Source organism: Lathyrus oleraceus, chromosome 5, assembly GCF_024323335.1.
Source record: "Lathyrus oleraceus cultivar Zhongwan6 chromosome 5, CAAS_Psat_ZW6_1.0, whole genome shotgun sequence".
NCBI classification, from domain to species: domain Eukaryota; kingdom Viridiplantae; phylum Streptophyta; class Magnoliopsida; order Fabales; family Fabaceae; genus Lathyrus; species Lathyrus oleraceus.
The window spans coordinates 175,305,284-175,317,674 of record NC_066583.1 but is presented as its reverse complement, the minus strand read 5'-3'; the positions used below and the strand labels follow the sequence as shown (position 1 = coordinate 175,317,674).

General features: G+C 32.9%; 2 protein-coding genes across 2 annotated transcripts; one reads left to right on the top strand and one right to left on the bottom strand.

Moving 5' to 3' along the window:
* Positions 1-7,841: 7,841 nt before the first annotated feature.
* On the top strand, positions 7,842-9,084 carry LOC127081442 (uncharacterized). The gene is made up of 4 exons (XM_051021690.1): positions 7,842-7,983; positions 8,318-8,510; positions 8,618-8,743; positions 8,939-9,084. The coding sequence occupies exons 2-4, from the start codon at positions 8,331-8,333 to the stop codon at positions 8,978-8,980; spliced, it is 348 nt and encodes a 115-aa protein (XP_050877647.1). The 5' UTR covers positions 7,842-7,983; positions 8,318-8,330; the 3' UTR covers positions 8,981-9,084.
* On the bottom strand, positions 8,836-12,208 carry LOC127081441 (probable LRR receptor-like serine/threonine-protein kinase At3g47570). The gene is made up of 2 exons (XM_051021689.1): positions 9,479-12,208; positions 8,836-9,385 (listed from the first exon to the last, which is right to left on the bottom strand). The coding sequence occupies exons 1-2, from the start codon at positions 12,069-12,071 to the stop codon at positions 8,964-8,966; spliced, it is 3,015 nt and encodes a 1,004-aa protein (XP_050877646.1). The 5' UTR covers positions 12,072-12,208; the 3' UTR covers positions 8,836-8,963.
* Positions 12,209-12,391: the final 183 nt, after the last annotated feature.

Here is a 12,391-nt window from a genome sequence, read left to right as displayed (position 1 = left end):
TTTTTGTTATTGTGTAGATCAGAAACCATTTGGTTGTGATTGGATTTCTAAGAACACCAAACACTACATAAAGCTCCAAACATAGTTGATCGCACACTAAGTATTCGACAAATTGCTTGACTTAATTTTTTGTTTGTTTTGTTCATTGGAGATAGACTTTTCCTATTGTATTGTATTCAACTAAATGTGATTAGTTGTTATTGATTGAATTATAGATTATTATCATTGCTTTGACACCTCTGTGCATATACGAGCTTTTTGATAGTAGGTTCTGTTAGAGGATTTTTGATCCAAGAAATCTTTGAAACTTGCTTCCGCACTATAAAATTGTTCAAAACCAATTTTGGTTCAAGTTTTAAACTTGTGATCTATTCACCCCCTATAGATCTAGGCCTATCTTCTAACAAGTGGTATCACGAGCTCTGGTTTATTCTGTGCTTAAGATTTGCTTATTAGATAATGGCTATCGAACCTAAAGGGGCGTATAATAGAGCACCTATTTTTACCGGTGAGAATTATGTCTATTATAAAGCTTGTATGCATATCCATATCAACTCCGTTGATAAGGGTATATGGGACGCCATCATCAATGGTCCTAACGAAATTACATTGACCAATGGTGAAGGCGTTACCATACCAAAACTGGAAGTTCAACGGAATGATAATGATAGAAAGTTGTGGTCACATGATTGGAAAGCATAAAATATTCTCATATCCGCTTTAGGTGTTGATGAGCATTATCGTGTTTCCCATTGTGAAACCGCGAAAGCTATGTGGGACGCATTAGAAGTTTCCCATGAGGGAACTAATGAGGTCAAACAAGCTAGAATCAACACATTAAATCAAGAGTTTGAACTATTTCATATGAAGCATGGTGAAACCATTGCCGACATGCAAAAGAGATTCACACATCTTATTAACCGGTTGAATGCTCTAGGTAAGCCTATTCCCAATGACATTACTACTAATAAGGTTTTGAGATGTCTTAACCGGGAATGACAACCCAAGGTCACCACTATTAAAGAGGCAAATGATCTTAACTGACTTAATCTCACTACTTTGTTTGGAAAATTGGAAGAACATGAGCAAGAAATCACTTGATTGGAAAAACATGAAAAAGATTATGAAAAGAAGATGAAAAAGGAGAAAGGTAAAGACAAGGTGGAAGAGAAGAAGAAGTCTATTACGCTAAAGAGTTCAAGATCAAATTCCTCGAACAATGAGCATATTGATTGTGAAACTAGATATGACAAGGACTCCGAAGAAGAAGATATAGGGTTGTTCATAAAGAAGTACAATAGATATGTGCGGGAACAAGGAAATAAGTACTCCGAAAAGAACCATGGAAAATATAGAAGGTTTTCATACTCCTCAAAAGAAGATGAGAATAAGAAAGGTAGGATTAGAAGTTCATGCTACAATTGTGGGCAAACAAGTCATTATAGGCCGGAGTGTCCTAAAATTAATAAATAAAAGGAGAAAGGTCATCACAAGGGATTTATCAAGTCTATAAGAGCATATGTTACTTGGGAAAACGAAAGTGATTCGTCAAGTGATGAAAGCTTAAACTCAAGCGTCGAATCGGCAAAGATGTGTTATATGGCCAACAAAGGAAAGAAAAAGATTGTAAGTCACTCTAAGCCTAAATCTACTAATGACTTATCTTACTCTCAATTACAAGAATCTTTTGAGAATCTACAAAGACAAGCCATTTTGCTTTCAAAAATCTAGCTTCAAACAAAATAATTTTTTCTCATGTGGAAGCTAAAATTTTAGAAAACGAAAAGAATATGGAAGTACTAAGGTAATCTATGGTAGATATTTTAAAGGATAAGAATAAGGATAAATAACCTTCGTAGTTTGGTTGTGAGACTCGCCATATTTGGAAAAAAAAGGCAAGAACTCTTAAAGCAAAGTTGGGCAAGGCTTTGCAACCCAAAGTCACTTTTGCTATTGACATTTAAAAATATGATATGCCTTCTCATAATACTTATAGAAGGTATAGTTATGTTTAAAAGAGTTCAAATAGCAAAATAACATCTTCTCATAATGTTTATTGTCATTATTGTTGCATGAAGGGTCATACTATTGCAAAATGCAACTTTAGGAGACTATTTGTCCCTAAAGGAACTCATCAATAGTTGCATAGATGCAACCAAAGTCTCACTAATCGTCAAAGACCCAATGAAAATTGGGTACCTAGCACTATTCGTTGATCTTGCAGGATAAATATCTTGACTTATTGAAAAGAGTATGCGATCTCTATTATGGAAGATCAAGGCATAACATGGGTGACATCTCCTTATTGCTTTGACTATGTCGCAAGTAAGATGAGTTGTGTTACCAAGAAGGTTAACTTTTAGTGTTCTTTTAAGTGGTAAAAGTGTGTTGATTATTAATAATGTTTTCTATCCTAGAAGTGTCGGAAAATGTATTATTCTTAATGATGTAAGTTATCTTTGACAAGACATACTCAAGTTCATAAAATTGGGGATTGATCAACCTAAGATGAGAAAACACGAGGAGGAGCAAGATGATTGTCATAATTGAACAATATTGAAAGTCCAATTGTTAGGATGATCATCAACTCAATAAGACTCTTGGATATACTATCAATCGCACCTTCAAGTACTTGTATAAAGATAAAAGTGGTAAGAACGTTTTTATTTCGATTGTTTCTATGGCATGTTTTACATTCATTCCAACTTTCGTTCGAGAGTTCCTTGTGGAATGCAAGTGCATCCTCCATCATTCGTACGGTGAGGTAATATCGTTTCAATCCTTTTCTTATTTTGTTAGTAAGTATTTCTTTTACCTGTTTATTTCTTAAAGGTATATGATGTGTTATGTGTATGATATATGTGATAAGTGTTCACTTCCAAAAATTTCATGTGCAACCATTGTGTGTTTTCACTTTACATGTTTATAGTGATCTTATTCTATTGTCTTCACATTTGATCTATATCCTTTACCAATTCATGCTTACATTTGCATGATTTTAGCTATCAAACAATGAAAAATTATCATATGCATGTGTCTTTCATTCGATCATTTATGCATGAATCAAATTGAGTCATCTAAAAGTCATTCAAAGTTCACAAGTGTCAATTTTCAAAGTTTTGTACATCATGTGTCAGCACGAAATTCGTATAGGTCGACACATAATATTAAGTTTTTGAATTTGTCAAAGTTCGTTCAATATGTGTCGACACATTCAATGGATAGGTCGACACATAAAACTATTTTTTGATTTCTTGGGTATTCGCTTCAGTATGTGTCGACATGTAACCTTAATAGGTTGACGCATTCGTGTTGAGGTCGACTCATAAGTGTAGATTGAGTAATTTATTTTCTCTTTGGTCAAATACTTTTCATCTCTCATACATGCACCTAAACTCTCAAGTTCCCAAACTTCATCTAAATTTTTGAAACTTATTCAATCACATTGAATCATGTTTTTTTCCACTCATCCCATATCATTATCATCCTTAGTTCCATTAAAACATTTTCTATTGTCATCAATTTCCTTCATTCTCCTTCAAAAACCCCATTTCACAAAATCTCACTAAATATCCGAATTTTTCACCTATTTGTGGTTTATCTTCTCATCTTTGTGTGTTATTGTGATTGTGTGTCTTGTATATACATATTTTTCAAAGTAAGATATAATATAATATCTCAATTCAAATTCAAATTGAGGGCAGACGTACCCATAACAAGGTCAATCAGGGAACTGCCTAAACTAATCATTATGCTCTCTCTCTCTCTCTTTGTGGTTTGTAAATTATCGATTACATTGATCATTTGGTCAACATTGTTTGGATAATAATTTTGAATGCATTTTGAAATTTGTGTTAGTGTATAGATCACAAACCGTTTGGTTGTGAATGTATTTCTAAGAACAACAAACACTACATAAAGCTTCAAACATAGTTGATCGCACACTAAGTGTTTGACAAATTGCTTGACTTAATTTTTTGTGTGTTTTGTTCATTGGAGATAGACTTTTTCTATTATATTGTATTCAACTAGTTGTGATTAGTTGTTGTTGATTGACTTGTGAATTATTATCATTGCATTGACACCTCTACGCATATTGGGATTTTTGATAGTAGGTTCGGTTAAACGATTTTTGATCCGAGAAATATTTGAAACTTGCTTCCGCGCTATAAACTTTTTTAAAACCAATTTTGGTTCAAGTTTTAAACTTGTGATCAATTCACCCTCTAGATCTAGGTCTATCGTATAACATAACATATTAGTAAGTCTTTCTTCCATTTTCCAAAGATAATGTCAGCAAAAAGCTTGAAATTTGATTTTTTTCCCCAAGAATTTCATGTTTGTTAATATCAGACACATACGTTCCACCAATAAGTTTGATGAGAAACCTATGTTCAAAAGTTTTGAACATCAAACCATTTGGTTGAGAGAGAAAGTTTATAACATTATAGTTTTGTTTATGGCTAAAACTGAATCAAAACTTGACTTCAACGTTAGGGGTATTACAACATGAGTATTAGTCCCCTACAAATACATAACATAAACCAGTTTAATATGACCCAATTCAAAAAAGATTGCAACTATTACAAGCCAATTGCAAAATGATAACCAAGACTTACATCTGCATCAACAAATATGAGTTCCAAGTTCTCCTTGTTGTTTGTTATAACAGTCCATTTGTGATGAACTTTAACGGTGACTTTCCAGGGCTCTTTCCAGTCACAAATGTCGGCGATCTTCTCAAACAGAATTTCTGTTTTACAATTCATGTGAAAGTGAGTCAAACAATATCAGTACTCGATAAATACATACACAAATATGGACGCAAACAAAACATTAAGAACGAAACAATAAAATATATTCAAATATCAAATCTGCAACATATTGAGCAATATTACAACTTTTATCACCAAACGTTTTGAAAACAAATTCATTCATACCTTCAAAATAACACAAATATGGTCAGAAACATCAAAACAAATACAACAATAACAAAAGCATATAAAACAACTCTAAATCTATAACCTCAAAAACAAACAAAACTCTATATGTTGTACCACTAAGTTCACCTTCTTAATATCAAGATAAAAAGTATAATGAATCATGAACAAAAAGACGATGAAGAGAAGGATGTATGTAAACATAAATAGTAATACATTAAGACATATCAAAACATAAAAAAAATATAAACTTTAGATCAAACTATAACAACAAACTCAGAACACACAGTCAGAAAACATGCGGAAGATGAATCAGACGATGATGAAATGATTAAGTCGAAGCAGGAACAAGAAGCGGGAGAGAGATTCATCACCTTAAGTGTTTCAAAACTAAAAAATAACAAGCATGGAAGAAGGAAAATACAAAGAAAAGAGAGAAAGGAGAAAAACTTATTTAGCACAAAAGACAAATTAGTTCTTTTGGGGAATTTGTTGTAAATATATGATGTGAAAAGACATTGGAAAAAGAAAAAAGAAGAAAAATTTGAAATGAAATAGTTAGATTTTAATCAATTAGAGGAAAAATCAGTTAAAAGAGTGTATAAAATGAGATAAAGTATAAACATTTCCAAGGAAATTGATTAACTTGTTCGATTGCAAAAAATAAATTTTGAACAACCCTCATTTTGATAAGGTGACAAAATTAGAAAAAAAAGGAAAAATGAGTTTTCCACCACATTTCATTTTCTTTTATATGAAAACTAGCAAGATACACGTGGAGACGCACAGATAAAATTGTTTAATACGATATACAATATATTTAGATACATGTGTAAATTTAAAATGAAAAAAGAATTTGAAAAAAAAAGTTCACATTTGAAAATAAAGAATTCATCTCTTAATTAAATGTAATTGTTGATTAAAATAAAATGGATATTGTCTTGATAGTGATCCGTGAAATAAAAAATTAATGGTGTGCATCTTTATTGAGTGATATTCAATTTGATACAATAAAAATATTTTTAGATACACTTGTTAATCTATAATGTGTTACTTATTGTAAAATGAATATTCATGATGTAAACTTAATTGTATTAAAGTATCATATCAAAAACAGACTCGTGAGATGGAGAAAGAGAAACAATTAATATTTAAAAATAAAAAATTTATATTTAAAATAAGGTTAGATATTGTCTTGATAGTGATTCTTGAAATTGAAAATTAGTTATGTGAATTGTGATTGAGTGTTATCTAATTTAATACGAATATATAATATATATATAGAATATATATATATATATATATATATATATATATATATAGATATATATATAATATATATATATATATATATATATATATATATATATATATATATATATATATATATATATAATATATATATATATAAATTTCAAATAAATTACTTAATTATAAAACAAACGATAATTATATAAGTTATTAATATTTTTTTATTTATAATAATTATATATTTATTTTTGATAAATTTTATATTTTAAAAATTCAATATTTTTCTATTCTTTATTAAATTAAAAAGAGATTTAAATTCTATTATTTATATTTTAAAAATTAAAATAGAAAAAAAGAAAATGGAAAAAGAAATTATTAAAATAAAAGTGAGAAAGTAATAAAAAAATAATGTTAAAAGAAATTTAAAATTTAAATTAAGAGAAAAAAAAAGTGAAAAAGTTAAAAGTAAAAAATAGATAACGAAAGAGGTGACCAAAGAAGAAGGTAGTTTTAATTTTTTTTTAGTATTTATTAATTGAAAAAAAAAACATATTAAAGAGTTTGGTGCGTTTTGCTTCATTATCGGTAGCTTCATATTCTCTTCGATAATTAAGACATATCTGTAAGTTATATATTTGCAACTGCCAACTGTTTGATAATATTGCTAAGTGGAAGAATGCTGCTTTCGTGGAAATATGGGACACTGGGGAGCTGTTGGCTACGGTCGTCGCATTGTTCACTAGCCCCAGTAATGTTTTGCATTGTGAAAAAGTGTTATGATGCTTCTAGAGTTAAAGTACTGGGATATACATTGATGTTACACTTTGCCGAACGGTTTTGATCGTGAAGAAGGTTTAATTTTCATCCAAATCAAAACAAGAGTTGAACCACTGCGCCGACGCCACCAATGAAAGATAAGTGATTCTCTCACACTCCTCAGTTAATCACAACTCTATTCTATTTCAGAACTGGCTAATGTATAATCTAATCTATGAGATACACATTTGTTAAGAATTCGGAAATGAATCACAAGCTTACAATCCATTGCGCTTTATATGTGTGTAGTGTGCATCGAACTTTAGACATACTTTTACGCAAAGTCAAACAGTTTGATGTTTTCTACGATATTAGATTAGAAAAAAGAGTTTTACCAACTATTTCTGTTGAGGAAACAGCATATGCAGTACCAACTATTGATACGGTTCTCGAGCAAGGAATGCCTGCAAATCTAAATCCAGCTTGATAGGGCTAAGTTGGGCTTTATTTTTGTTTTTATTTTGCAGGACATTTTAAGGAGTGATACAGCTTTATAAGAAGCTAAGGTTATGAAGTTTGTGTTGAAGCATATGAGAGGAAGACACGGTTCTGAGAAAACAACAATTCTTAGTAGATGGTTTGTTAAAAGAACGTGAAAGATGGTTTTAATGCTTCTCTCTATCAAACTTCTTGGTCCACCTCTTTAGGATGTCCTGCTGGTGAATACGAGTATATTGAAGTTATGATTGAAGATGAGAACAACATTGATGATCCTATGAGGCTTATTATAGATATTGACTTCAGATCAAAATTTGAACTTGCAAGACCAACAGAATACTGCAGAGAATTAACAGACTCACTCCCACATGTTGGAACAGAGAACAAATTATAAGATAATCTCTCTTTTACTTTCTGCAGCCAAACCGTCCCGATATTTTATAGTACTTGTTAATATTGTGCAGTTGGGAGCAATAAGATGACGAAGCTAGAAAGCATTCTCCTAATGGTTTCTCTTTCACTCTCACCTATGGTTCTGGTATGCTAATAATTATACTTATTAAAAACTGCAGTCCTATGGAGAACATTCTCCAAGGTTTTGTAAAAGAGTTTCGAGAGGAAGATTTTGGAAAAAAAATATTGAGTAAAAAAAATAGAGGGATTTAGGTGGGGAGGGTTTGTTTTTATTCATAACACAATATCCCCTTAATTTGGGAAACTCAAAATTTGTATTGAAGGAGGATTTTGGAGGGTATTGGAGGACCTACATTGATTAACTAAGTATTTTTAAGTAGTTGTAAAGTTATAGACAGGTCAAGAACACTGATACTTGGTCGAGCTGTATTGTTTATTAACTACCTTAAATATTACAGATTATCAGCAAAGATGATCAGTTCCACTACTCATCCTCCAAACAAGGGTGGCGGTGGTGGTGATGATGTAGCAATGAGTGAGGGTGGTACTAGTAGTGATTCTTCTTTCTCAAAACTAATAAAGAGAAAATTAGAGGGACCTGAAACCATTTTCGAAACTCCTTCCAAGAAAATAAAATTGAATGCTAGCCAGGTGCATGAAATAAGCAATTCAGATTGATTTCAGATATATTTGATTGTGTGTTACTATAGAACGAGGAATTAGTTACATATATGGTTTTGGATTTAATTATTTTGTAGGATGTGGTGAACTCTATATACCGACTATCTAATGCACCTCATCGTCGGTCTGTTTGCATAATTTCTGCGAACAGTTCTGTATCAAAGCTTGTCCTTCGTACTCCAAATGTTCCTTTCCTGCGCCAGGTACATACATAGATTAAAGGTCTAAATCTGAATGATTGTGGCTTAGATGGTTAAATATAAAAAACGGATGCATCTGGATGAACCAAAATATGCATTAGAAATTTAGAACTCACAATTCATAACTATTTTTAGATTCCTATTCATATATAAAGTACTTTTATGGAAGAACATGAGACTTATGACAGATATTTACAGATTATCCACAAGCATGACACCAACATTACAAGCCTAGTATAAACTGCTTAATTCCTTGTAATTTTGATAAGGCTTCTCTCATGGTCCACCTATCTTTGGGATGATGTGCTACACATGACAAGCCGATTTTCATTGCAGAAGCTATGCACTCCTCAGCTTTGTGAGTCCAGTATGTGTTACTACCATCACTATAGCTGATGTCGCCTGATCCACCACTATGACTATCACTGCTGAAATTTTGTGTTGAATATTCATAATGGTTAATAAGCCTTTGATCAACAATATTCAGTAATTGCTTCTCACCCATCTCTGATACAAAATTGTTCATGTTTAATCCTTCTTTGAACATTTCATCTGTTGGTTTTTTCGCTATGAACATCTCTAGCAGTAGGATCCCAAAACTGTACACATCACCACTAGTTGAAGCCTTGCCTCCTAGACCATATTCTGAAACATGTCATCCCAATATTAGATAAGTTATGCAAAAACAGAAGGTAAAAGAAAGTACAAATCAAAGGGGGAAAATTCATTATTAAGTACCTGGGGCGATATAGCCAATTGACCCCTTCAATTCCAGCGTGGTGCTATGTTTCTCTGATGGATTTTGAGAGAGAAACCTTGCCAATCCAAAATCTGCTACATGTGCAACCATATCTTCATCTAGCAGGACATTGGCAGGTTTAAGATCACAGTGGACTATTGGTGGATCACAATCATGGTGCAAGTAGTCCATGGCAGATGCCACATGAATAGCAATATTCAACCTTTGCAACAAGGTTAGTAAAGATCCTGACTCGAGATCTTCTGGGTATAAATTCGTCTCTAAATTACCATTAGGCATGAATTGCATAACCAGTGCCTTAAAATCACCCCCCTTGTAGTCAGTGCTAGAGCAAGAAGTGATCACCTTGACAAGATTCCGATGCCTAATGTTTTTCAAAGCTTCGCATTCTGCACTAAAACTCTGAGAGGCTTTTCTTTGTTGCAGGTCAAGAACTTTAACAGCAAGTATGGTGGTTTGACTTTCGTAAGTGCTACTGTTGAACACACCCTTGTAAACAGAACCAAAGCCTCCTTTTCCAACCAAGTTTGTAGAAGAAAAATTGTTTGTAGCAAGCCTAATATCACCATAGGATATATTTTGAGGCAAACCCTTCAGAGGAGTTGGTGACAAACTTCTTTTCTCCTCCTCATGTTTCTTCTTTAAGGAAATTAGCAGCCACAACAGATAGAGCATTGAAGCGAACAAAACAATCGCACCTATAATCCCTAGTATGATAGGGAGTAAAATGTTTTTCTTGTTTTTTTTACCTGCAACACACAAAGTGACTCCCAACTTGTGCATAACTTGATTGTTAACGCCACATAATCTGTTGTTACCTTGGAGATCAACCTGGCTTAGGTTCATAAAAATACCTTTCATAGGAACCTCTCCTTCCAATTTGTTGAAAGACAAATTTAACCTAACCATATACTCAAGCTTTTCTAAACTCTCAGGAATTGGACCAGTGAGATTGTTTGATGATAAATCCAAGACCACAAGGGATGCTAAATCTCCTAGACTATTTGGAATTGAGCCACTAAATTTATTTCTTGCCATCTTAAGTTTCTTCAAGCCGTTTACTTCGATTTTAGGAATGTTCCCCGACAGCTTGTTGTCTGAAACAATCATGGTCTCTAGCTGCTCCATCTTGAATTCAAGAGGAAGCGAACCATTCAAAGAGTTTCCGTGTAAGTACAAAGTTGTCAATCCAGAGAGTTGAAAAATCTCCACTGGTATGACACCAACAAGCTTATTCATTTCCAAGTCAAGAAGACTCAATCTTTTGCATTGTCCAATGCTTGCGTGAATTCTACCTGAGAATTGGTTGTTTCCTAATGCAAGAATATACAGATTTGTAAAATTGCCAAATATATCTGGAATTTCACCTGACAATCTGTTTTGGTATATCAATAGCTGCTCCAATTTCTTGAGTGATCCTAATTCTATTGGTAACTCGCCGGTGAAATAATTCTGTTCAAAAGAGAAGGATATGAGATTTTGAAACTTGTTCATTCCTTTAGGAATGCTTCCATTTAGCTGATTATTAGAAACACAGAACTGTTGTAGATTGCCTGAGAGATAGGCAACAGAATTTGGAAGTTCACCGGTCAAGTTGTTATCGTTGACCATAAGAATTTGCAACTGAGAGGAGTTTCTAAGTGAATCAAAGAACTTTAAATTCAATGATGTTGTGGAAGTGAGATAGTTATTACCAAGTGTCAAATGAGTGAGGTTCTTTAGGTTGTTGAAAAGAGGTATTGGCCCATGAAATCTATTGTTAGCAAGATCAATAATTTGAAGATTGGATGAATTGGATATAGAATTTGGAATCACCCCTTCAAACCTATTGGTTGCGAGAGCAAGTGTGGTTAAATTTGGAAAGGCGTGGCCAAAATTTTGTGGCAACTCGCCTGATAGATTGTTCTTTGTGAGGGATAAGAAAACTAAGGAAGAGAGGTTGAAGAAAATCGAAGTAGGAAACCTGCCAGTGATATTATTTTCTGAAAGTTGAAGTCTTGAAAGATTATGGAGATTGCCCAATTCAATTGGAATCTCACCAACAAGCTTGTTCCTTGCCAGAGAAAGATTCTTAAGAGAAAAGAGATTGCCAAAAGTTGAAGGGATTTCACCTGTGAGATTGTTGACAGAAAAGTCTAAACTTACTAGATTATGCAGTCGACCCAATTGTGGTGGAAGTGAACCTGAGAGATTGTTGAAAGCTAATTGAATGACATTGAGGAGTGTGAACTGACCAAATTGGGTAGGAATTTGGCCATGAAAATTGTTCTTAGACAGGTCAAGTGAATGAAGGTAAGTGAGGTTGGAGAGATTAGAAGGTAGTTTACCAGAGAGACCAAGTCCTGATAAGGTGAGAGATTGAACTCTTTCACCAACTTTAGAACAGTTGACACCATACCAGTTACAATGATTTGAATCTGCTGTCCAATTTGACAGAACATTGTTTGGGTCAGTTAATTGAAATTTGAAAGATAGAAGGATATCTCTGTCTGTGTTTTTGTTGTTGCAAATGATGACATGAAAATTATGAAGCAGGAAACATAGAAACAAAATATGTTGTATATGGATCATTCTGACTGTGGAGGTAAAGTAATAATGCAGCTTCACACTTTAATCTTTCGTGCATTATGATTAATGCTGACTTTAGTTTTTGTAGTACTTGGAAAAGAACGGGTCATAATTTGGACCCGGCAAATCATTCACAAGATGAGGCTTTTTGGTTTTTGACCGTTTCAACTAGAAAGTGTGATGATATAGATAACACACAACTCATAGTCGTTTACTTGTATATTTTTTAGACTAAGATGTGACATCTCTAACCTTAGACAAAAAACACAAATCACAATAGTACACATGTTAGTTCATTTGCCTAGAACATGAAGTTTACAACA

Coding starts and splice junctions, on each gene's coding strand:
- LOC127081442 (XM_051021690.1), top strand. CDS start 8,331: ATGATCAGTTCCACTACTCATCCTCCAAACAAGGGTGGCGGTGGTGGT. Junction 8,511..8,617: donor TAAAATTGAATGCTAGCCAG/GTGCATGAAATA, acceptor ATTATTTTGTAG/GATGTGGTGAACTCTATATA. Junction 8,744..8,938: donor ATGTTCCTTTCCTGCGCCAG/GTACATACATAG, acceptor AGATATTTACAG/ATTATCCACAAGCATGACAC.
- LOC127081441 (XM_051021689.1), bottom strand. CDS start 12,071: ATGATCCATATACAACATATTTTGTTTCTATGTTTCCTGCTTCATAAT. Junction 9,386..9,478: donor AATTGGCTATATCGCCCCAG/GTACTTAATAAT, acceptor GACATGTTTCAG/AATATGGTCTAGGAGGCAAG.